Here is a 26,021-nt window from a genome sequence, read left to right as displayed (position 1 = left end):
AGACCTTTTACTGTTTTGACTTCAGGAAACATTCCTTAAAAATATTTAAATAAAACCTCTCGGAGAATGATAATGCAGAAAAGTGCCTTTATTGAAAATGGATATTTCCAAAGGACATTGTGTGACTCAACGCGCATGTAAAAGATGGACTCGTCGAATAAATAGTCACTCCATATGTGATTGTGGGCCCGATTCGGATTATGAAATAGACATCTATTAGACATCACCGAGATACGATAACGATATGTTTAAGATCTAACCTACCAAATTTGACATTTGCGCGATTCTGGAGATATTCTTGAACGATTTCCACAATATATATATGACTCCATTTATTTCAAAGAAACTAACTATGTATAACATATTGAATATAAAATAACTTATTAAAATAAACTAAAACTACAAAGAAATTAAAATTAATACTAAAATAAAAGAAACTTACCTATAAAATAAAAACCTAATTATAAAAAGAATACCCCCTCTAGCAGGTCCGCCTGTGGCATGGTACCCATTACGCTGGCGGCGTTTCCTCGCTGAACCGCCAGGGCGATTCGTTGCGAGAAATACGCGCCAGCTCTGGGATCCCCTGTGGCGTCAATCAGCCGTCCCGACAGGGTCCTCACAAAGGCCTGCATGTCGGCTGACCAAGGGCCCAGTGTCTCTACCGCGAGCGCCGCAAACTCGTAGTCCTTAAGTAAGGACGAATATTTGCGGCGCTTGAGAACCTGGGCCTGGTCAGCCGCGCCGCCGGCCTGGGTGCGGGTCGCCTGGATATGGGACTGTGCGAAGGTATCTACGCACGTTGCGTCCCACACCAGGGCCCTACCTAGTTTCCACGGCACCAATGTGGCCCCGTCGGGGCGCTTGCCATCGTCCCTCGCCATGCCCGCGGGTTCGAGAATCGCAGGCACAGAGGCGGTGGCAAGCGACCGACGGACCAAATCATTGATGGTACCGTGGCGAAATAGGCGGCCGGCGCTTTTGGGGCATGAAAGGCCATGTCGGCCCAGCTGATCGACGTTTTTGCCACAGGCGCAAGTGTGAGGGACACATATTTTGGACCCAAGCCTTAAGCATATAGCTATTCTCAAGCTACTTGGGTCCAAAACGGTGCCTATTTGACGGGAAGGGAGTGCTCGTAGCCAATGGCCCGACTCGGGGGCTGATACGGCTAGAATTCGGGCACGTTCGAAGTCGTCCGGACTATCCTGAAGAAGTGTGGTATGAGCTGCTTTTAAGGGAGGGGAGTCCCAAGCCCGCTGAATGTGACGGGCGACTGGGATATCCTCACCCGGACACGACTCACACCAGGCCTCCCTGGCCTCACCCAGATTCGCTATCTCATCGTCAGGTATCTGAGGAAGGTTTAAAATAATACCGACGAGAGACAGCGAGCCGTATACTGAGGACAGGAACGCGGGTAGAGCCAAACTGGCCGAGGTGCGAACGCCCAGTCCACCCAGCCTTATCGGTAGAACCGCTTGGGTCCATGAACTATTGTCGAGATGAATGTTCAGTGTTTTGGAAAGGGTTGCCTGAAGGGAGGAGTCTATGGAAGACAGGATGGACGGAAATTTCCAAATTGGGCAACTGCGGAGTAAATACATAAATTTGGGTGTAAATAAGCAAAAACGGATGATGAAAAGAGCCATATGGGGATTTATTTTAAATAGGAGGTCTGATGTATTATTGAATAAATTTAATTTACAGTTAATGACGGGTGCGATTGATTCGTCAAAAATTGGTGAGCCTAAAAGGGTGAGGGATGTTTTTGAATGAACGGAAATATTAGGTAAAACTGCGTTAAAATTTGTTAGTATATCTATTTTTGTATTCAATGGAACGTGATCTGGAATAAAAATTTCGCATTTAGTGAAATTTAATGCAAGCCCGATTTTCGAAAATTTATCTATGATAGATTGTATATCTTGTAGTACGGTTAGTGCGTCTCCGCCAAGGGAGCCGTCATCTAAGTACCAACAATTGAATTTTGAATTCAATTATATGACTTAGAGATCCGGTTCACATCTAATATATATCTTACTCTATCTAACGTAAAAGTGACATTGGTTGCCCGAATTGCTCTGCAAAAGAGAACTAGTTGATATCTAAACTATAACGTATCTAGAATGGATCTAGTACGTGTCGTCTCTTGTGAATATCTTGAAGTTCGAATACGGCAGTCAGTTATGCCCATAATGCCCCAGGTGAGACCATATTGGCCCTGCCACGGCACGGGCAACATTTGCAATAGGTATAAGTTGTTTAGGGTTCCATGCCAAAACGTAAACGCATGTCGGTGATTAAATACTTAAGGAAAGTGATATAGGTAAAACTCAACGATGATAAATAGGATACAAAAGTTATATGGGTTAACTTGTTTTGTGCGCTATATATTAGCAATAATAAACATATTATACTTAGATCATACTGAAAGTTCCTATATTTATAAAAACTGTAATATTTATGTATTTTTTAATTTTATCTTCTTAAGTGTAAGTTCTTAGTGAATCTCTAATTCATTTCCCGAATCTCGCCGATAGTGGCAATGCGTATAAATTTCCTGAAAAGTATACGACCCATTTTTTCCCAGGTACTTTGTGTAAGTAAAATTAGGGGCCTCAGTAGTTTTGTATGGCGTGTGTAGGTTAATCTACACCGTGAAATTTTAGTGGTTGTTTTCCCGCAACGAAATGATTCTGCTATCGATATACAGTCGATGTGTAATCTTTTTTTTAAATAATGTTAAGAAATGCCAGATTTATAAATGTGTCGATCGAAACTCGAAAGTGACCTAACACCAGTAGTAGCACTGCAGTAGCACCTACCTAATTCTTTTGAGTGAATTAAACAAAATAACCTAAAAAGTAGTTCCATTTATTTTTCCTTCACTCATTTTACGTGCAGTTAGTTTGCAGATCCTTAAAAGTAAACATAACAAGTTAAGATCAAGCTTTTATTGATCAAAAACTTAAACAAACACTTAACTTCCCGATACCGCAATAATTGTTCGAACTGCAATCCGCCACGTTCAATACACAATCACCTCTGCCCTGTGCATGTGCTGGCGTTTGAAACTGCACGTGGTTAAGCAGCCGCTGTGTTGCGGCGACAATTGTTAGTCCGTGTGGAACTTGGGGGTTTAAAATCCCCCGAAGACGCAGCGACTGTAAATGGTCCGGTTCCACGTAAAGTCGCCGGGCGGCGTGGGAGTCGTAGTTAGCCCTAGCGTAATACAGCTGCATCGCGACGTACTCTAAATTAGAATATTCGTAATGTCGATCCATTTTACTAGAAATAGCAGTGATGACATTGACAGGATCTGTTATCACATTAGTTTAATAAGCGAAGAGGATGTAATTATTTGATTTACCAAAGTTGACACAACGTAATGGCAATCATCAAACTAATAAAAAGGTTTTATTTCAACTGTTAATCGTGAAGGAACAGTCTAAGGCCAAGCGCGCACCACGACTTATTGTCGCGCGATAATTTAGTCGCAGAAATGTAACGTATGTGTTTATATGGCAGTGCGCGCATATGCGACAAAAAAATCGCAGCGATTTTAAAATTGTGATTTGTCACATTTTTCCGCGACTGCTCGCGACGCGATTGTCGCAAAGTGAATTGCAGCGTACGGAGTTGTATGGCCCCGCGCGCACTGCGATAATAAAATCGCACCCCGGACCTTAGTCGGCATTTCGCTCTCCAAGCGTCAACATATCGGAACCTTCTTCAATGGAACCACAAGATGAGACGCTAGATGTTGACCGTTTAATTATGGAAATAGAAGGAGATCACCTTTGTGGTATAAATACTCGAAGTCGTACAGCGATTGCATATTGTTTCACGACAAGCGACTGGTACGAAATCCATGTCGAGAATGAACAAATCGTCGACTTTTCATCGCACTGCGCGCAGTGAATTTTCTGCGATAAATTACAGCGCGATTCTAAAATCGTGTCGCAAAAATTAAAATCGTGGTGCGCGCTTGGCCTAAGTAAATTTTAATTTCAGTTGTCAAACAGTAAAGCACTCTAGCCTGTTACACGGTTTAAAAAAGTAACATGTGCTTGTTTATTTGTTTATCTGTTTACAATATCGGGAACTGTCGTCGACTTGCAGTTTTAGTGTGTTACTATTGTTTTTCGCTTGTTCGAGTTTAGGTTATTTTTTTGTAATTATTTTTTTTGGAAAACAGTTTATTTATAAGTTTGTCTATCATAATTCGAAAGTACTACCGATAGCAAATCGCCCTGCCGCGGGAAAACAACCACTAAAATTTCACGGTGTATTTTGTTTGACGATTATTTAGATTCATGTTTTCTGACGTAACATACGTGAGCCGGTGATATTTTTACTTGACTCATTTGGTTACTTAAGGTTGTCTGAATCTGCTGATATAAGATTTTATTAAACTTATTATTACTCGGTACTCAGCTGTGATTTTAGTGTAGAGAGTCGCTGTTGAGTTGCTGTGTTGTCGTCTAGATTATCACCCGTAAGATTAATATGAAAACAACTAAATTTGTAAAACCTACAACAAACAATCCCACGAGAAGTGGGCTTAATTATAAGAAGCCTGGTATAACTTTATCCCTGGTATAAAATTCTAGCACGAAAAGCTTTTCGGGTTTTAAACAGCCAGGATAAAATGCATAAATATCACACCCAAATAAATTAATTACTAAATCCAAATGTTTAATCCATAATTTATGCGATTTTAATATTAAGAAAAAGTAGATATAGTCACTATATTTACAACTACGTCAACTACAGAACATTACATTTAATAAATTAATTGTACCTACCTATATCAAAGAAGAGTTATATGTATTTTCAAACAGTAACCCTTTTCCTTCACTGTGTGATCGCTAATTTGCTGATTATAGAAACTTTCAGTATAAAATTTTTAATTACCTACCTGATATTCTCCGGTTGGTACCAGTGCCTGCTTATAATTTATGATATTTTTCTTATGTAGGTAACTCTTACTAAACCTATATAAAGAAATTTGGAGGCTCTAATTGAGACGATAAACAATGTTATTAGCAATCGACGGTGTCTCTGGAAAATTGTCATAGATATTTAATAGGTATTTTATACAACGTATCTTGAATATTCACAAAGATGTTAATCATTTAGACAGAGAACGCAGGTAAGTAGGTCGATTAACTTAATAACTTTTCCACGATTACTTAATAACTGCCTTATTTTAAAGCCCACGCCGGGGTTTTGAGATCTGGTCAACCACCTAAGCTATTTTTAGAGCTACGGGCATGCAACCTGTCCTAAAAATAACTCGTGTTTGGGTTTGACGTTGTTCGGTAATAGTAGGTAGGTTTCGTGCGTCAAAAAACCTGTTTTAACTTTTAGGCTAATGTTTTTTCTTATATGGCTAGGCTATCTTACCTATTGAACCCCGCAGGAATTAACATAAAAAGACAAAAGAAGTGACGTCTGCTTGTTAGGAGTATAATACCCGTTACTTGTTAAAATGTAAAGTAGACACCCTCATAATTCAATACGTATAGGCAATTTTTACTACCAGAACTTTAGTCAAATAGTTTTTAAGAATTAGACAACGTTGGATTAAGAATAGATTGTGAATTTGTGATAATACCCACATTAGCAATAATTGTAACTCAAGATAGATACACACGTATTGGTAAAGAATAAGTTTAACAATGCATATATCTAATTATACCTTCCCTATTGGTAATGTTAACGAAGCAGTGACTCATATTGGTAATATGTATTATATTATTAGTTGAATAGTAGTAACTATTGCGGTCATTCGCCTTGCTTTATCTTAGCATGCTGGTAGTACATAAAACGATTACCCTACTTAAAAATGAATATTAACCATGGTTAAGATAAGATGATTTAGTACATTGGTTTTACTTAGTATATGCTTCATTAATTCATTTTAATGCTCTATTTTACTTTTAATCTATTTTATATGTTAAATATATTTATTATTTTTCAATGGTTTACTAATTTGTCTGCATATGGACGTTAAAATAATACCCACCTACTTTGATTTAGGCACATATGACATAAGCCAATTTAAAGTAGGTATCATTTCCCGTGGTTTATACGAATGAATAGAGAAAGTAGACTAATGTTAATAATAACATGAAATTATGACTGGGTAGTTATAAAACTTTCATTTATAAGAATTCCAAATATACTATTAATGTTCCGTAGAGGAACAGATTAGTATTAATTAATTTACATGCATATTTAAATAGGTATTTTTTTACATACAAAGCGACACAATTAGGAAAGTACACGAAAAAATATTTTAAACGCATTAATATAACGCGAATATATAGTCTTATAATAAAGATCCAAAATCCAAAAAATATAGTTGAAAAAATTGTTTATTAAAAGGTAGGTAGGTACGTATACAAATTGAATGAATTATCCGCAAATTTTAAAATCATTGTGTTGTACAAAAATACATACATAGTTAAATTACTCACGTTTTCCCATTTTGGCTAGTGTCACCGAATATAGAAATTTCGCAAAGAATGCACGAAACGGCTAGTATGACGGGCGCGGGCGGTCGGAGCGCAATGAAGGACGAACGCGAATGCGGCTTGGTGCGTGACGGACGGCTCGTATATGTGCACGAGTGGTGCCCGCGAACAGACGTTCATTCCGATTGCTTACGTATCAGAGGCGAGTGCTTGCCTCAGGCGAATCAATGTACCATAGACCAACCACCAGTAGCTATACATACATTATATGATCTCGATTGTTATCAAGTAACTCTGCCTACTCGAATACGAATACCACACAAAAATTGGAAAGCCTGAGCGAATGCTCTGTAAGCGATCAATATAACAGCGTGCGTAGACAAGATGCTAATCATTAACGCTCCGTAGCGAACGAAACGCAACTGTCCCAGTCGCACTAATAACGAAGAGTAATAGAGAGAGATAACTACGCTACGCTACGGAGCGGAACGATTGGCACCACGTCTACGCACCCAGGCCGTAACGGTTGACCGTAGTTACCCACCACTAGGTACATCCGTGTTTGCAGTTTTTATCAATTCTATAAAACAAGTGTTGGCGTATTGAGTACGAATTGGTTAAATTCGTTAAGTTTAGACGTCTTTGAGGATGACTATGACCCTTCACGATATTTACCGAATTTTCAAAGTGTTGACTGGTGTTGACATTATCCACGATGTAAATTTGATAAATAAGACTCCAAACTCGAACGAACGACGGAATATATTAGGCAATTAGGTGGGTACACTTAGTCATGAAGTCATGATCAAACTTTGTTGACGAGAAGTCTAATTTTAAAATGTAAAGTGGATTAGACTTCTATTATGAAGATGGCTAAGTACTTGTATAGTAATCAGAAAAACCCAACGTGTCCGGGAAAAATTACGATTAGAAATGTATTTGATGTTGCAGAGGTACGAATGTAGTTGAAAAGTTGAAGAACTTACATTTTTAACTAATTTTATAGGTTATAAAGTAAAAATTAAGACATTTTAATCAGAACCACAGCGCGGGCTTCGTCATAATACAGAAAGTTCATCCACCTCAGGTTTCGTCAAAATAAAATGTACATTTTCACATACGTCATCCGCACAACTTACTTAAAATATATGTACTTAAAAAGCCTAAAATCCTCGACTCAATCAATTACGTTTGTCCTGGGGCCAAATTCGACATGCACAACTGTCAGATTACGCATCCACGTCAAATCAACAGTTGATTTTATCGCATACTGAGTGTTGATTCCATCAACGGTGGATAATATTTGGTACAACCAAAACTCCACTCTAAACTAAGGGTGGTTCGGTTTGGTTTGCTTGTCACCCTAACTGTGGATTTTTAATGTCAAATTTTGACATTGTACGTATTCGAGAACTTATGATTTTTCTCACATCAACGGGAGATCAACACGATACGTCAAACGTCGCTCGTCGAATAGGGGTCCTGTAATTTGGGTAGACTATGAATATATGTCCTATCAGTGCATAGGAAACCAACTCACAAGTTGTGTGGTACTCGCGGGGGAGTACCTATATTATGAGTCATGATATTATGTATATGTAGGATTCGAATCATGTATTTAGGTTAGTGCGAGTCTGATTCCTGTACCTAAACCAACACCACAATTTGGAAAATATATATTGAAGGATTCGACATTATACATTCTACAAGACTATAATGAATCATGTTTTGTAATTGTAACCTGCAGGGAAAGAATAGGTAACTCAGGATAAAAAAGCACAAGTTTAAAAAAGTGTAAGTAACTTTAATCTCACTCAGATTAATACGGTCGAAATTACCTACACTATCTGGTGCCTTATGATATGAGTGGCCGTATTAAGGTTGGTATTTATGTATGTTTACAGGATGGTGTGGGTTATTTTAGTAAATAAATAACTCACTCACTATGATTCAAATTTACTTAGATGAACTCGTAATAAAAATGATTTGGTGCTCGGGTAAATTGCCGATTGACTTCCGGAAATAAATCGGTAGGCATTGTTGTTGTTATTATTAAACTACCGGACCCCGACCCGAACTGGGGGCCGATTTTTGAAATTCGATCATTCGATTTCGTCATTCGGAAATCGGTGGAAAACGGCGAAATGCAAATTTTTGAAATACTAGCGATAGAAATTGGGAATCGAGTGGTATTGACCACTCGTTTTCAATTCTATTAGTAGAATTTAAATGCCTAGTAGTGGAGATATTATTGAACGAAATACACGAAATCGAGTAGTCGAATTTCAAAAATCGGCCCCCTGATTGTATTATCTTTGGCTGAACCTGTGGACAACGATTAATTTCAAAAAATGAACCAAACCAAACTATGTATAGGTATAGTCGCACCAATAAAAGTCTGCAGCGGATTTGATAGCCCGCGCAGTGTAAGTGTTATGTATACGTCATAATTTCATAGAAGTTTGACGCTTAAAATGACACTTGCACTGCCTGGGCTATCAAAATCGCTGCAGACTTTTTACGGTCTGACTATATAACCTAGTTATACACCGTGTTTTTATTGAATTTCGTTAACTTCGGGGTATGGTTAAGTACGTTTAAGAAAACTAAATGGCATAGTTAATTTACAAAAAAAATATATATAAAAAGTAATAAAATGTTGCATAAAGCGTCGTTGTCTCACGGGCATTACATTTAACTCAACTAAACAATTGAAAACTGTGACATATCAATGTCATTACGAACATCGACCGCATTTAAGATAGTACCTACTTAAGTTTAGTAGCAAATGTATAAATTCATACCAAAGAGAATTTAAAATAGAGGCGGATTGTCAAAGTAAATTATGTAGACACAGTAAAGTTACTGCCATCCTTCGACAGACTATGTGTAATTTGTTAAATATTTAAATTAACGCCATCTACTCGACACTAGGCTAAAATTTCGAGCCATGGCGCCATAACCTTTGGCCTACTGTCGAGTAGATAGCGTTATTTAAAATACCTACTGTGGCTAAATAATTTACCATGACAGTAACTCTCTATACAGTCTATTCTCTTTGCTAATACTAAACACTAATCAATATGTAAACAGGCTCTAAGGCACGTGTTCACGCGCGCAGAAAAAAATAATTTAATGATTAGGTATCTATTTCCGAAATGGAGTTAATTAGAATTGTAGGTGAGACACCGGTGTCTGAGAAAGTTATTTTATTTATGCTCAGGAATGCACCCTTGAAATTAACGGAATTAAATAAAACACGGTGTATACATGAATGCTAGGTATATAATTTTATGCCTTAATGACAAATTGATGAGATATGACTGTCTGTCATAAGAGTTACTTTATACGTCAATGATACCCTTCGTAGGGCGATATGATGGTTGCGATTGTATTGTCTATCGTGTCATGCGTTGCTCTCACACATACATACCTGTTACCTGTGAGCCTAGTTGTTAGAACGTGATGGCCACGCCCATAGGGTCCATAGGTGCTGAGAGCTCAATACAGTGGACAGGGCTAACTATAACCGCGAAAATCGAAGTTCGCAAATTGCGGGGATTTTTCTCTGTCACTCTAATTACGCTTTCATTGGAGTAAAAGAGAAAGATCCCCGCAATTTGCGAATTTCGGTTTTCGCGGTAGCCGCTCAGCTACCGTTTCATATCGCTAATTGCACCAGTTACGATGGCGGAGTCAAAGACCGCGACCAAAACGTAACTTCATTCATTCATTATGGGTGCAACTCGGTGAACAGAGCATAACATGTACCTTGCCTACTAGCACTATCCACCGTTTTGCTATGCTTGTGGTGCTTGTATCGCTGTCCGTTGTTTGAATTTCTTACTAGCAACCGTATTTATTTGTTAGAAAGGGAAGCAATATTTGTTGTAATAGGTATAGTATTAGATTGGAATGATATTAATTAATGTGGGATGACTTCGTACATATTTATAACCGATACGTTTTCGATGTGATTTTGAAATGCTAAATGCACAATTTCTCAGTCTGTGATAGGAAATTGTCATTAAGTTTATTATTATTTATTTAATTTTTATATCCGGCAACAAGTGGCTTCACAGCTAAATTAGTATGCTACCATGAGTGCATGAAATAAGCTTTCGGACTCGATAACCATATTAGTGCGTACTAATATTCTCAGTACTAATTAATAAAAATTACTAATTACCACTATTACCAGACATCGTAAATTTGATAGCATTTTTGGTGCACCGAAGTGGTGTTAACGAAATTGGTACCTATATAGATAATTCCAACTGAAATGGTAAATTAAGGTTAATATTAACGTAATTAACGCTAAATAATAGTTAGGGTTGAAATTATTTATACCAAATTCGTTAACACCACTCAGCTGCACCAAAAATGCTATAAAATGTACGATGTCTGCTAATCACTATTACCAGAACAATCACAATATTAAATAAATCATTGTCATAATAATCTTAATCGCTGTCCAGTTATCAGAATAACCTCAATTTAATCGGCTGTTATGTTTGTTAGAAAGAATTAACGAATTATGATATGATACTTACAAACTGACCTACTAGCATGAGTTCAAGTATGGACACGCGCGCGAGAACGCAACTCATGCTGGCAGGTCTGATTATCACTGTGATTCACCTATTCAACATGTAATTGTACGATGGTAGTGACATCTGTTGCTACATAGCAATATGATATGAAGACTGTTCAAGCTCGTCATTCGCGAGTCGGTGAATAGCGACATCTAGTGTTGAGTAGCACTGTGAGTTTAAAACAATGTCCAGTGACGCACAAAAATACCTTCTGTTAATTTACATGTCTGAGTTATAGGTAGTAGTTATTATTTACATTATGTTTATATCATTTATTAAAATTTTATGATGGTATTAATGTATATTATGTCTGTAATATTCATGTATTACCCGTGATAAGAACAAATTTCCTAGATGTAATTGTAATATGAAAAACCCAGCGTCTAAGAAGCGGATACGGCGTTCCAAAGGTGGAACACTAGTTTATTGATCCACGAAGGTCGTTGGCATAAAAAATAAGTACCTCTGCTGTGCTATTTTTATGATACTGTTATTACATAGGTTGATTCAGATTCTTAAAAGTCGTTATATGTTTGCCTATTTGAGCAGTTCCCTCAATTCCTCATTCTTCATCAGATATCAGATCAGAGCTTTGACAAAATCGGGGCAAACTGGGAATAGGTATATTTTAAACAAAAAGAAAATGATTTTCCAATTTGATTTACAAATGACTGTCTTCTAAGGTAACGAACATTACCTACCTACACAAAATAATAAGGACATTAAAAAAAAATGCGAAAAAAATTAAAATATGAAAATTTTGTCAACTAGCCTATTATGAAAACAGGAAGTGAAAATTCCTTTTATACTGTCACTATACACCAGGAAAAATTTGACGAGGACTCCATGCAAACGTAGGACTTAGTTCTCATTTTACTTTCTGGATATTAACATTTTTGTATTTCTTTCAACAAATTCTTATGTTCCCAAGGGCCCCAGCGTAGTTTAAGAGGGCCCTGCGTGTAATAAAAAGCTCTATTTTGATAGGAAGCGTTGAGTTTATAAACATGGCGTAGGTATTGTAAAAACAAGAATGGTACAGTCGCCATCATTTATATCGGAACGGCCAAGGCGCTCACAAATATTTGAACACGCCTCTATTGTTAAGGCTTTAGAGTCGTGTTCAGATATTTTTGAGCTCATCGGCTGCTCCGATATATCTGATGGCGACTGTACAAGCCCATGACCTAGAACCGAGCGCGGGCGCGCCGCGCGGGAGCAACGCGCCGCGCCGCCGAGCGGCCGCTCCGCTGCCAACCATAACAGGGTTGCCCCGAGCGACTTTTGCAGAGCTTTTAAGTTTGAGAAAAGACGTTAAATATTTGCACAAAATCTACGAACCTTTATACTCGTATGAACAGTGACGCAGTGTTTATGAACATAGATATCTCACAATCTTATGACTTGTTTTCCTGTGATCCTGTGATTTTAAACTTTTTTTAATAAAATAACTTTACCTACGCCCTTTCAGAACATGACAGGACAAGTAAATTCACCATGTAGTAGCTGTCAACATTTAGACTTGTTCATTTTTTATCGCCTTAATTTATAAATTTACCTTGATAAGGTAAACGTACTGGCGGTCCCAGTACATGTCATCTTGAAACTTAAGAGTCCTTCAACGTGCACACTAGCACCACTGCTAAATAATCGTGATTATTTAAATTTAACGACAGGTATTTAAAAATGGGGGCCGCTACGGACTGTATTGTGTATTTAAGTACCCTTTGAATACATCAAACTAGTTTTTATGTTGCTGGATTCGTCGATCCAGGAACTCAAAACAGAAACGGCCATTTTTACTTTGGAGGCATAGATTGACAAATCCAGCAACATAAAAAGTAGTTTGATGTATTCAAAAGGTACTTAAATACACAATACAGTCCGTAACGGCCCCCATTTTTAAATACCTGTCCTTAAATTTAAATAATCACGATTATTTAGCAGTGGTGCTAGTGTGCACGTTGATGGGCTCTTAAGAGCCAACAGGAGTGGTCATTTCTCCATACAATCGTACTCCTCGTTTTCCTCCGTGGTTTTTGAAGCTAGAGCAATGATTTTTTCAACACAGATTAATATTGTCAATATCTGTGTCGGACCGTTTTGCTTTTTTTGATATTTTTGTTTTTTAAGGCGCTAGAGCCCTTCAAAAATGGCCAAAATGGCCTAATTGACTATGCCGCAATGAGAGGCGTGGCATTCAAAACTGATATCAATTAGCCAAAAAAGCAAAACGGTCCGAGACAGATAATTTCATAATCATTTAGATTTCCAAATTTGGTTACGATTGGTTAAGTTTTGGAGGAGGGAACAGAGGAGTACGAAACCTCGATTTTTGAGATTTTTACGCAGGATTTTTCGCCTTGTCCTTATCGCACTACTTTTAGGTGCCGCTTCCGTTAGCGAGACGGGTATATTTACCTAAAATATTTTAAACTCAGCTCCTGTTTCGTCTTAAGTCATTGTCAATAGAGGTGACAGCAAGGTGTCATCTATTGGGCATTCGCATGTCGGGCACTAGTACGTTTACCTTAGGTCAATAAATTCCATTTCAATACGAGTAAGTCAATTTGAATATTTTAACATATACAGCATTGTATAATGTTTTTAATTAAAAATAAAACTAGCAAAAAATATGAAAAGAAATTAATTTTGAAGACACAACGCATTTGCGACAAACAGAGACGGCTATTTTTAATAGGTAGGTACCAGGTTTTACTTTACCTATGAGTAAGTAAAATATCTACAATCACTAAATATTTTACCGAAACATTAGGTAAGGTTGTTTGATAAACATGCACCTCGTAATTATTTTTGAAATATAACTATGGCGGAGCCTGTAACGATGCTATTTCTCGGTTTATATTGGGAACTTGAGCTTCTTTCCTTTTTTTGTCGCGTTTCCAGTTTGAGCCTACTACTTTAAAACCAATCCTACATTTGAATACACCAAAAAAGTGGATCCACTAGTGTTCAACAATTATACTAATGAGTGGCAGCCCTGGCTCTATCACAATCCAATTAGAATGCGACGAACGACATCGAGATGAACTTGCAAATGTACATAAATATTAACAAAGACTTAAGATCATTTGTGTGTTGTCGCTTTATATTGGGTATTTTACATACATACATATTATGAGTTTAATTTATTCACTATAGTACAGATCCAAAATATAAGTTTGGCTTTAGAACTGTCTTGGTCGCTTTCGACTGCAACATTGTTGTAAATTTTTTCATACAAGCAAATTCTAACGAACTAGATTATAACTAGATCGGTACAGTCACCTAATATGTTCCTCTTCGAAAGCCGTAACAATATGTGACATGCTCTTAGGCGGTCGTCACACTGCTCCGCATCTCGCAGCGGCGTCCGTTGATGCGTTTTTTTAACTTTGTATGTAGAATCTTGATTTTGTATAGAAAAAACGCATGCCACGACACACTGGCTCCGCGTCGACGCGCGGAGAAGCGTGACGCACGACGACTCGCGCGCTCGGACGGAGACGCAGTGCGTGCCGCAGGGTATGTCACACCGAGCACCGCAGTGCCGTACGGATTTTAGTGCAAGAAGGACGTAGGCGCAATGGATATCGACGTCGATAAGTTTATTTTTGAAATTGAAAGTCGTCCAGCAATATGGAATATTAAATGTGATGAATATTTTGCTTAGCAAATAATCAAATGACGAGGTTGACCTACGGGTGCAATTAATTTTTTTTTCTTCCTGTTGCCTTAAATCTTGGTAATCAATCTCTAGTAAAAGACCCATTTATAGGTCTGGTTTGTAAACAGGGATGTACCCATGCAGTGTCTTCTGCGTTTTATGACTCGATTGTACAAAAAACAAACTGAAAGTATCACCGCAGCGTTCTGAATAAGTTCCGTTTCCATTTTATCGACAAATAGGAACTGTTTTCACCTCAACGTTCGAATGTGAAATGAACGCGAGACGGAAGTAACGCGGGAGCGCGGGACGTCGCGCATCGCAGCTCCGGACGGAGATGCGGAGAAAACTCGGACGTTGGTGCTCGGTGCGGAGAAAACTCGGTTGTCTCCGCACGCGTCCGCTGCTCCGCGTCTCGCAAGGAGACGCGAGCGGTTGACACACGCGGCGGCAGTGTGTCAACCGCCTTATGGCTCTACTAATAAGATCGCGTCAGATATTTTTGTGTCCTTCGTTGTGTAACATATTATGGCAGGTGAATGTACTATGACGTTGACAGATGGTTTGGTGAAACCGATCCTTCGAGCCTTCGACACAGATTTTAAAAAGTTACGTAAAAGCTAGGCTTGATATGTTTCTTATGATAGTTATAATATGTACCTATGTACAAGATTAATACGATGTAATAATTAGTGACCACTTGACCAAACCTGATTTTTATAAACTAAGTGAACAAGCCTAGCGCGGTCTAATTTTCTGGCCTACCGGTTAAAATTAAAATGATTGATTCTTTGGGGACAAACATCCTAAAATTTCTGAGAAAATATCCAGCCAGATGTCAAGACATGAAATTTTCTTCAAAAAGTAGGACAAATGTTTTTATGTTAATGGTAATTATATAGAATATACTTACATAATAGAATTCTTTATTGCGAACCATATTAAATGTTATAATGTTAATTTACACACGAATGTATTTAATTTAGTCGAATATTTAGAAAATTTAATGTAATGATCATATTGAATGGCTAGAAATATATGAAATATGTACATACCCTGAAATACGAGGTAATGTGAAGTAAAATATTGCGTATGCCATTTTCATTGCGCGAGTTGATTTTCTCTTCTACTACATTTTTGATTAGTAACCTTTTGTTATTATTTTCCATAGGGTAGCATTTGTAGTAATATTCATCTTCTCTTCATGTAAAGTGTTTTTCCACTCAGATCCCTATTTATACAGTATGACGCACACAACACTGTATAATGTAATAAGATTTCCATTTAATAGTCGGTAAGGCTATGGCCGCTATGGGGCAAAATTTCTTAGTTGCATCTTAGTAGATATTGGTACTAATCTAAATCATATGAACATATTTTTCCCGTGCAGATATTAAAATGTCCACTTTTAGCAATCAAGCTAGTTATAGAGGTGCATATAGAAAGAAATGGGTCATCGTGTCATTTTTCATACATTGATTGTTGCTCCCAGCATCACCGGGTGAGCACATGTCTGGGCGCTCGCCAGCTCGGGTTGATGCACTGCGACACGTGGCATTATCAACAAATGCTTTTGTTTCAATGTAACAGTTTCTAATGTATGTAACCGTTCCCTGCGGTCCGATTGAAAGTGACCGGAATCGGAATGATTAACGTCATGATAAATGACGCACGTAATTACGTTTATTAGTTAAGTAAACTTATTTAAACTTTCGGCGATCACAACAATCGTTTATAAATACATAAATAGTTAGTGCCGTTTGTTAGTCACGTACCCAGGTAGGTAATTTCTATTATTGGCTTTCTATTAATTTATATTATAATCCCTCTAAAAATGAGGTATGGTTGTCCGGTAGGCGTTAGGTAGGTAGGATATCATCAATTTCTCCATTTATGTTTTCAAGTTTTTTTAACAAGAACTATTCGGTAAATAAATGGAGTTATTAGAAGAGAGAGTATGGGACGAGTGATTTTTTATGGTTCTGACCAAATGTACATTATTTTTCAATTTTTTCCTGTTTTTACATTAAAATTTAAATTTTCTAAGACTTACGAGCCTTAGTAATAATTAACGGACCGACAAGAAAAAATACTTCAAATTTTAAATATCCATGTAGGTACCGGGTGTGGCCTGTAATATGAGCAAAAAATTTAACTGTAGGCCGTACTCCTCTTACTGACCAACATTCGTTCAGCGACTTTTAAAAATAACTTGTAGTTTGATTTTTAATAAACTTTAAAATTGATTCTAAGACACAACGTATTGCGAATTTTGTTATGTTTAACGCGTGACAAACAACGTCAATCACAATGATATGGCGTGGCGATGGCGTCCATTGAAGATAATATTTATTTTGTATGATAAATAGGGAGTCTAAATACATCATAATTTTTAAAAGTTCTTGAACAAAAGTGTCACCGTTTGAGGAGTACAATCTATGTTTAAATTATTTGCTCGTGTTACAGGCCACACCCGGTATGCAAGTCCATCGCATTTGTTTACATGTCTGCGGCAGCAGATAAATAAAACAAATGAGGACGGACGGAACAAAGATAAGCGTGTCGCAAGCCGCGGGGGCGTACGCCGTGTACGGTACACGCATGTTAATTGTTGCAAGGGGCCTTCACAAATAAACATCCTACCTATTAAAATTATAATGAAATTATTTTGGTTGCATTCACTTGCTTGCTGTAGAGACCAGCAGCTTGTAAGCTAAAGCGCCACTATATATATATAATTTTTGTGATGAGCACAGCTATATTTGTTCCCGAGTCATGGATGTTTTCTACGTATTTAAGTATTTGATATATTGTTGTCTGAGTACCCAAAACACAAGCCTTCTTGAGCTTACTGTGGGACTTAGTCAATTTGTGTAAGAATGTCCCAGAAGAATTATTAAAAATAATAATAATTAGCACTATAGTAATTATTGGTGTTCAATTTTCGTTTTTGATTACAAGGGCCGATTTTTGAAATTCGACCACTCGATTTCGTGTATTTTGTTAAATAATGTCTACACTACTAGGCGTTTAAATTCTACTAATAGGATTGAAATCGAGTGGTCAATCAATACCACTAGATTTCAAAATATCGATCGCTTGTATTTCTAAAATTAGCATTTCGCCGTTTTCCACCGATTTTTGAGTGACGAAATCGAGTGATCGAAATTCAAAAATCGGCCCCCAGACCCAGACATTTTCTTGATCAATAGGTGCAAACCAGTTTTTGCTAATTATTTTCTATTTAATAATTTCAGTAGCGAATCGGTAATAAATAGTCAGGTTAGGTATTTAGGTCATAAATCAGAATAGGTTAGCAATAGATAATACCCAAGATGAATCGTTTCAGCTTTGCGTTGACTTATTTTAATACCTAAGTCATTAGCGCTTTCTGGAATATAACTCTATCTATGAAGTTACACGTGTTTGAATCTAATATTTGACTATAATTTAACAATCATATCATAACGTTTGTTGGAAGTTCGATATCACATTTATATACCTACAGACACGTTCGACATAATCAGAAATAACGTGCTCGACAATGGTGCTCGATTAAAAAGTATAAAGAGATCAGTGCCTGATAGTGGCCCGGGAGATATGTCACGGTCGCCGAGATGAAGACGTGACCCCATTGACTTGACTGGCACTTGGCGCCGATGCGACTTGAGGAAACTTACCGCTATTTTTTTAAATGCACTCTACTTCAATAATTTCTGTTGGATTGAGCTGAGAAAGTACGCGTCAAAGCGAGTGACAGCCATAATAAAAGCATGAAGTGCATTTTTGACGAAATTATTTGTTTGTTATTTGGACACAGACCATGGTGGCAAGGAGCTGGAGTTGTTTGTAGAATAACTGAGCATGGGTAGCGTTTTGTGCGACAAAAAGGTATCCAGACTAAACGCATTACATGTGCAAGTTGTGTAATTAACATCTAGAACGTCGGTATGTCTTTAGAGTTTGTAAATAGGTACATAAAAATAAACTTTACGTCTACGTTATTTTATATCTCAAAGAAAAGAAAAGAGAACGTATAAGTACTTGTTTATAAATCAGTATCTGCATCTCTCTATCTTATTAATATTGTTATTTACCAAGCAGAAAAAAGCGTTACTACTAAAAAAATTAAACTTTCGAAAGCGGCTAAGCTTAACTAATATGAGTTGACCTCATAATGACATTATAACACGTCTTCTGTATGTTGGTTGGAAAGTCACGGTCGCCGCGAACGTGCCACTTGCACCGAGTGCAGTCGAGAGCTCCCGGAATAATGAACGCTGTTGTCGCCCACGAATATAATAGTGGAAACTCGCGTGAAATGTAACAAGTAAAGAATTTAGGAAAAGTGATCTAATAAAAATACTTTCGAATCTCTTGAATAATATACATATTTAATCATTATTACAAGCTTGGATATGACACACACGAACAAAAATAAAGAAACCCGCCCTCGAGAAGAAGACTCGCCCACCGAGGGTTCCGTACTTTTTAGTATTTGTTGTTATAGCGGCAACAGAAATACATCATCTGTGAAAATTTAAACTGTCTACCTATCACGGTTCGTGAGATACAGCGGTGACAGACGGACGGACGGACAGACGGACAGCGGAGTCTTAGTAATAGGGTCCCGTTTTACCCTTTGGGTACGGAATCCTAAAAAACCCTAAAATACTCGTAGGTACTTTAGGTAGGTAGGTACTTGTGGTATGCGTAATTAATCATTAATCAACTGCGGTAATGTGCAGCGTGAGTCAAAATGCAAATAGCCAGGATGTCCCTGCGCACGCCGGCTCACCTCGCCGCTACTTCATTAACTATCCGATGTAAACATTTCTTCAAAATTAGTATTTACATGACAGGTCAGCCTTTTAAGGGTATTTTACCTTGCACTATAGTTACCTTGTAGTTAACTATGTGCAGGTGGCCTTATGTTTACCACTTTCTAAATAAATTTCTCCTTGACACTCGGTGTAATTTCTTATAAGCTACCTATTTATTTTTTATTGTACCTATAAGATAGTAGATGTATTTCTAAGCTATGAAAATTACGAGTGGGCAAACAAATAAACAAAATCCAATGATAAAGTACTCCGGTGAACTGCTGATCCCACGTATCACTCCGTTGCGCATCTTTATTACATCAGTTGACCTATTTTTTTAATGTAAACATTAAAAAAACGATAGTGTTCGGACCTATTTAGTAACTTTAGTCTGTTACTTACGGGTATGCTTACTGGTTTGCTATGTTTTGGACCTAAGTACAACATAGTTTCTGAATATTTTCTCTAGGAGTGAAAACGACAATCATTTTCCTCATATTGTACAGATAGGAACGTACAGATGTAGTGCGTAAATATAAACAACAACAAACTCAAAATATTATTAGTTTAATATTTTATTTAGGTACCTCATTAGTCATCTTTCTAACGTAAGGATCGCTTTTAGCGATACGATCGCCCGTTATTTAACCTTTTCTTTGTATTGTTTTCTGTAATGATTTTGTGTCTGAAATTAGAATCATGAGAAATTACTTTATTCTTTTCGCAACCATGTATCAGCACACAATATTTTTTACTTTTGGAGCGATTATTTCCTAAATAAAAAAACGCCCTTAGAAATATAATTTTATAAATTTTACTTCGGGAATACTTGTACTTATTTAGGGTACATTCTACTCCGATCGATTTAATGACAGACTGTAAAATTATTAATAGATCGGAAAAAGCTAACACGTCTGGAAATAGACCGTAGGTAATTCTTGATCGGTAGGCCAGCTGGTTTAGAGTCGAGATGGAAGACAAATAACCTCCGCTGGCAATAGTACTTACGTTTAAACTTTAAAATTGCATATTACTTTCATTACATTAGTCCTAGTTTCTACCTATCGCGACAAAAACTTTGTGAGATTTTCAGTTGGTAGATAATATCTTAACTAATCACATTAATCCCCCTTTAACATTGTTAAGATCAAGTTACGAAAGTAATCAGTACTTAATGATATAATGATCAATAGATCACGCTACTTCCTTTCATCATAATTAAATGTGAAGTAATCGTCAATAGTCATTGTGCACTGAATGCCCTTAACCATCCATTGTTTTTGTTTGAACTTGCAGGATAAATTAGTACAATTAAATTTAATTATTTTGCTTTTGCGGTGACTATTTATGGAAACAAGAAGTATCAGAATAATTTAATAAGTAGGTATCTAAAATGCATGCTACGAGTATGTGTATGGTGCAGTGCACTTTACATTACAATACAATTGATATATCTAGAGGTCGATTGTCAAAAGAAAAATTTACGTACCTATACATATAAGTATTAGTTTATTTATAGTAAGTACCTATTACTTTTAATTGAAATTATATTGGTTGTCGTTTGCTCTTACTCGTATTAAGTTATGTAGCACTAACTCCCAGTGACGCTATGCAACGTGAGTGTGATCTCTGTTACGCATTTGTTTAAATTACTTTAAACGAATGCGTAACAAATTGAGGAATTCATCAGAATGTTTATTTTAATTCGTGTCGGGAAGAAAATAACAGCTGTAGGTAAAAGCAAATTATTTGGTACGATCGATAATCTATGACCTAAAAAAGTTGTGTGTTTTCCATAAGATGATAACAATTATCTACGTATATATACGAGAATCTGTTGTCTTACGAGAAACATTTCATTACTTACCTATTTGCGAAATAATTTCACAATAATGTCCGTCATTGTTTCATATTAGAAAATGTCGGAAAATCACAGAACAATCGCGTGAGTTCCATCGAGTCAACAATGCAGTTGAATCACTGTATTTGCAATACCACAAAAGCACTGTAACGGCATACGAACTTGACAAACGGTTCTAGTACCGTAAAATGGGGTGAGTAGGGTCAAAACTGAAATACAAACCTCTATAACATTTTATTTTTACATATGAAAACTGAAACCATTCAGTTTTACACTTATTATATACACCAGTATATAATAAGTGTTCCGGACGTTTGTATTTTAGTTTTTATTATATTTTGGGTAGTTCCATTTCATAACTTTGACGATAAAGAGGAAAACCCACCTCACCCCGTAGTGCCACGTATTTGGGGATTCCATACAAAGGTGATTTTGGAAGATTGTTGAATCGTTTTTTTTATTATGCGTATTACTATAGCTCCATTTTAAATTGGAATACGTTATTTTTGTAGCAGTAGCCTTAAAATCCCTTCTCACCCCCTTCACAAACCTTCTTTCCCCATTCATAACCCACCTCTCCTCGCGAAACCTACTCAACTCACCCCGTTTTACGGTAGATCTCTAGACGCTAGGTACCTATCTAAGTATATGGGTAGTGTAGGGTAGTTGAGTCTATCGATGATAATCAAGAAGTCTGTTCTATCACATGGTAGCTATTTGGGTAAAGCCAGTAAAGGACATATAATATTTAAACGTTTCAGTTTTATTTTAATTCACTCCGTAATGGTCATTGATTCATTGTAAGTTAAATTGAAACCAAGTTTCCGGCACCTGATTAAGCTAAAATTAGGTAAATTACCGTAATTTAAATGACATTGAGAATGCAATAATTTGTCAATCCGGTTGACATGAGTTTGGGCTCATTAAAAGATTCTCAAGCATGATTTGTTAGACGTGAAAAAATTAACACAAGGTACGGCCATCAATGAACCAGTGTATCATAAACTTTTTTTAAAGTTACGTTTTACAGTTATATTAGGTGGGGATGTACAAGTAAAATACGTGAACTCGTGAAAGATATGTAAATACGTTTATAATTGATGAATTCTTAAATATATATACTGAGGGCTTGTGATAAACCAAAGTAGAACGACGATAATGTTCAACTGAGATATCACAACATGGTTATCGTATATTTTCGTAATCTTGTATTTAATCAATGCACATGCAGGCACATGCTTAAGTGATACAACTGATAATGAACTAAAGTTGATTAATTGTGAAATAAAACACAATTTTAGTGACGTGGCAATTATTTAACATTTTTATTAATAATTATGGGAATTGTGTAGGTATACTTAGGTGTAGTGAAAGGTTCTGCTTTACTTAAAATTGTGCTTAACAACTTTGACCTTTTCTAGCCTATTGTTTGTTTGTATTTAATAAACATACCTGATTTTAAAAGATATAAATACTTGTATTTCAAAAGGAAATCGTAAAAAGTAGGTACAAGTAACAAACGTCGCAAATCCATTATCAAAATAATAAACGAATTTGGGGCGCTTACGCGCGCATGATGTATATTCAAGTTGTTTAATGCCTAGTGTCTTGTAACCCTTCGCGAAGGGGTCACAGTGTTTGCTGTATTTACATTAATTACCACAAGTTAACGCACGAAAATGTACATTGCTCTAAGTTCAGGCATGATTTCACAATGTTTATTTGACTTATCGAAGGCCAGAGAAAATATTCAATATAAAAATGAGGGAATGTACATTTTTCTACCAATTATTTCCTTGCGATAGTATAAATAAAGATATAAACTATAATTAAATTGTAGAATTTGGATGATTTGCAAAACCATGTAAAAGATATAGTTAAGAGCTGCAATTAACCTTAATTTAATTGACTCCGTTGTGTTACGAAACTTTGTGAATTTTTATTCTAGTGACATGTTAAGTTTTGACGTAAGTTGTAATATTTAACTGGGTATGAAGTAAAATACAATACTCGTTAATGCACACCTCATACCGCATATAAGACTATACAATTTATGTTAGTATATTTTTTTAACATAGTGGGATCAATTAAATGCACAATGTATTCAACTAAGTATATAAAATTGTTTGTGATTCACCCATTCACTGTATTCCTGCTTATGAATGGTTTTAGAAAGCTTCGTTTTATACAATATCCCCCAAATGGTGAGAACATCGATACTATAACGAATTACGAGAAATTGCGATCAATTGCCCACTTCCTCCCGATCATTATATAAAATCATCTCATGGGTAGCTATTCGAATGAAATAAATTGCTTCCAAAGGACAGTAAAAAATAATTGAATGGAAAAATCTCTCACGAAAAGATGTGAAAATTTGAATTGAAAGTGTTAGTACCTACGCACTTATGTAAGTTACTTTCAGTAGCCTTACCACGACTGTCTTTGAAGTGTTAACTGACATATTCGCTAGCGTCTGCGTAACTTCCGAGCGAGATGCAAATATAGTAAGTTATGCACACGAGTATGTCAGTGTCAAACTGGTGGTAGCTGAAGTAATCTCGTGGTAAAAATCTTAAAGGTATCTGTATAGGCGAGGGAAATCTCAGTACTTTCTATAGATCTAGGCTTATACTATATTAGATGAATACCAAAATCGATTGCATCTCAGTTTTGTCTATCGAACGAATAGGCATAAAATAAGTACATGAATCATTTGCGGCCTCTTTGTATGTTGTTATGATTACTTTAATTAATTCACACTTAAAATAATTATGTTTAACGTTGGTCTTGTAGACGTTGCTTTTTAGCTACTTAGCTACTTAGTTATATACCGTAAAGGTATTTGTTTATTTACACATCTATTTGATTTAAATCCCTAAAGCTTCTCATAAATTTCTAATTACATTACACATATATTTAGGTACTTGAATAATATAAATGACAATACAATAATATCTAACATGGTGGTGATAGAAATTTATTTTTTCTACCATGTTATAAAAAACTTTACAAAAAAATCGAAGCTCTAAAAATTTAGTTTAATTGCATCATTCGTAGCAGCCCGAATAAATTGTACCTACTTATTTGTATTTCAAACGTTTTATAATATCAAGAATCAAATTATATGGTATCTATGAACTTACCAGATTGAAGCCGTAAATTTTTGGCGAATTATTTCTAAGTGAAAGTACAACCGACGTACCAAGCAAGTGATCTAATTTGTCAACTAAAACAAACTTACGCTCCGGCGTGACTTCGCGGTAGATCACTCTGGACACGGGCTCTATTCCTTCCGGCATCTTGCTCACTAATTTCTTCCCTTCAACTTTCATGTAACGAGTCTAAAGTTTATACGACGTGTTTCAGTTGTAAAGTAGTATCATGCTTTCCCTGCCGGGGTGAGGGCGAGCGGCGCGGCGAGCTGTTGGATCGAGACTGATGCCGCCTGCGCTTCGCCGCATTTCTCCGGTCACTGATTGTTGTTAAATATATGTAGTCCGATCAATTACGAGATTATCTCTACAATATTTATTAGTCTTTCTATAAGATTTTATGGGTACTGCCAGGGCCGCGTCTTAAACTATGCTGGAGCCCCTGGGGACATAAGAATTTGGGACCCTTTTGGAAAGCAAAGGAAGCGAATTAAACTAACATTTTTCTATCCTCTATTTATTATGAGTAATCAAATTTACCGTTACTGTCTATCCTTCGGGGCCCCCTGACCTGAGGTTGGGGGCCCTGGGCACGGGCCCCGTGTGCCCTTATGGTAAACACTCAATCAGTAAATATTTAGACCCGTCTTTAATATTTGCTATTTTCAAAATTAGGTGATGTTATACAGTATGTGTCTGACCATGGGGCTTTAATTCCAGGGCTTGATTTTACTCGCTAAACTGAGCTACTTTTACTATGGGACCAACCCTAAAATCGGGGATTTTTTATTGGATTTTCCATAGAAAACGTCGAAATCTGATCAGACAAAATGTATTCTTTGAAAACGTAAAAAAAAATTTCGGGATATCGGGGTTGGTGCCATAATAAAAGTAGCTCAGTTTAGCGAGTAGAATCGAGCCCTGGATTTAAAGCCCGATGGTCAGTAACACCCTGTATAGAGAGCTAACACAAAAACTATAATAACACTTAATATAATGACAGATATAGGGATAATAAACAGAATTTTATTAGTTAAGTATAATTTTATATGTAACGTCTTGAAGGCAATGTCTTGACATTGCCTTCAATTTTCTGTAATATAATATAGACAGAAGTAGGTACATTAATTATCAGTGAAAAGGCCTCGTTGAGTGAAGTAAGTCTAGATATAGGCAGACAGACAGACGTGTCACTGTCAGCGCGGTTATCAAGGTTTACAACGTAACACAGTGCTGCAGCTGGTTTTGTGGATGCCTTCCGATAAGTCCGATCAAGCAACTAATTTTTAATCGATTCCGATAAATTAAGTTTAAGTGGAAATTTTTACTATGCATATCAACAGCAGCATTGCCATTGTTATTGAAGTACATAAGTATCTACACGTACTACCCTGAATTTACTTTGTATAGCTGTTTTTTATCAGCACATAAATTG

General features: G+C 36.7%; 1 protein-coding gene across 2 annotated transcripts in view; it reads right to left on the bottom strand.

Annotated features, from left to right (window-relative positions):
• LOC134663941 (alpha-tocopherol transfer protein) overlaps positions 1–24,879 on the bottom strand; it is a 45,442-nt gene extending 20,563 nt beyond the window's left edge. The window contains exon 1 of one of the 2 annotated variants that reach the window (XM_063520485.1): positions 24,676–24,879. In XM_063520485.1, coding sequence (XP_063376555.1) covers positions 24,676–24,766 — 91 coding nt within the window. In that variant the 5' untranslated portion in view covers positions 24,767–24,879. Of the gene's footprint in view, positions 1–6,488; positions 6,644–24,675 lie in introns of those variants that run through there. The other variant, XM_063520487.1, reaches the window with a different exon arrangement.
• Positions 24,880–26,021: the final 1,142 nt, after the last annotated feature.

The sequence above is a fragment of the Cydia fagiglandana genome, chromosome 4 (assembly GCF_963556715.1).
Source record: "Cydia fagiglandana chromosome 4, ilCydFagi1.1, whole genome shotgun sequence".
NCBI lineage: Eukaryota > Metazoa > Arthropoda > Insecta > Lepidoptera > Tortricidae > Cydia > Cydia fagiglandana.
The sequence above is the reverse complement of the archived record's forward strand: the minus strand, read 5'-3'. Positions and strand labels throughout refer to the sequence as shown.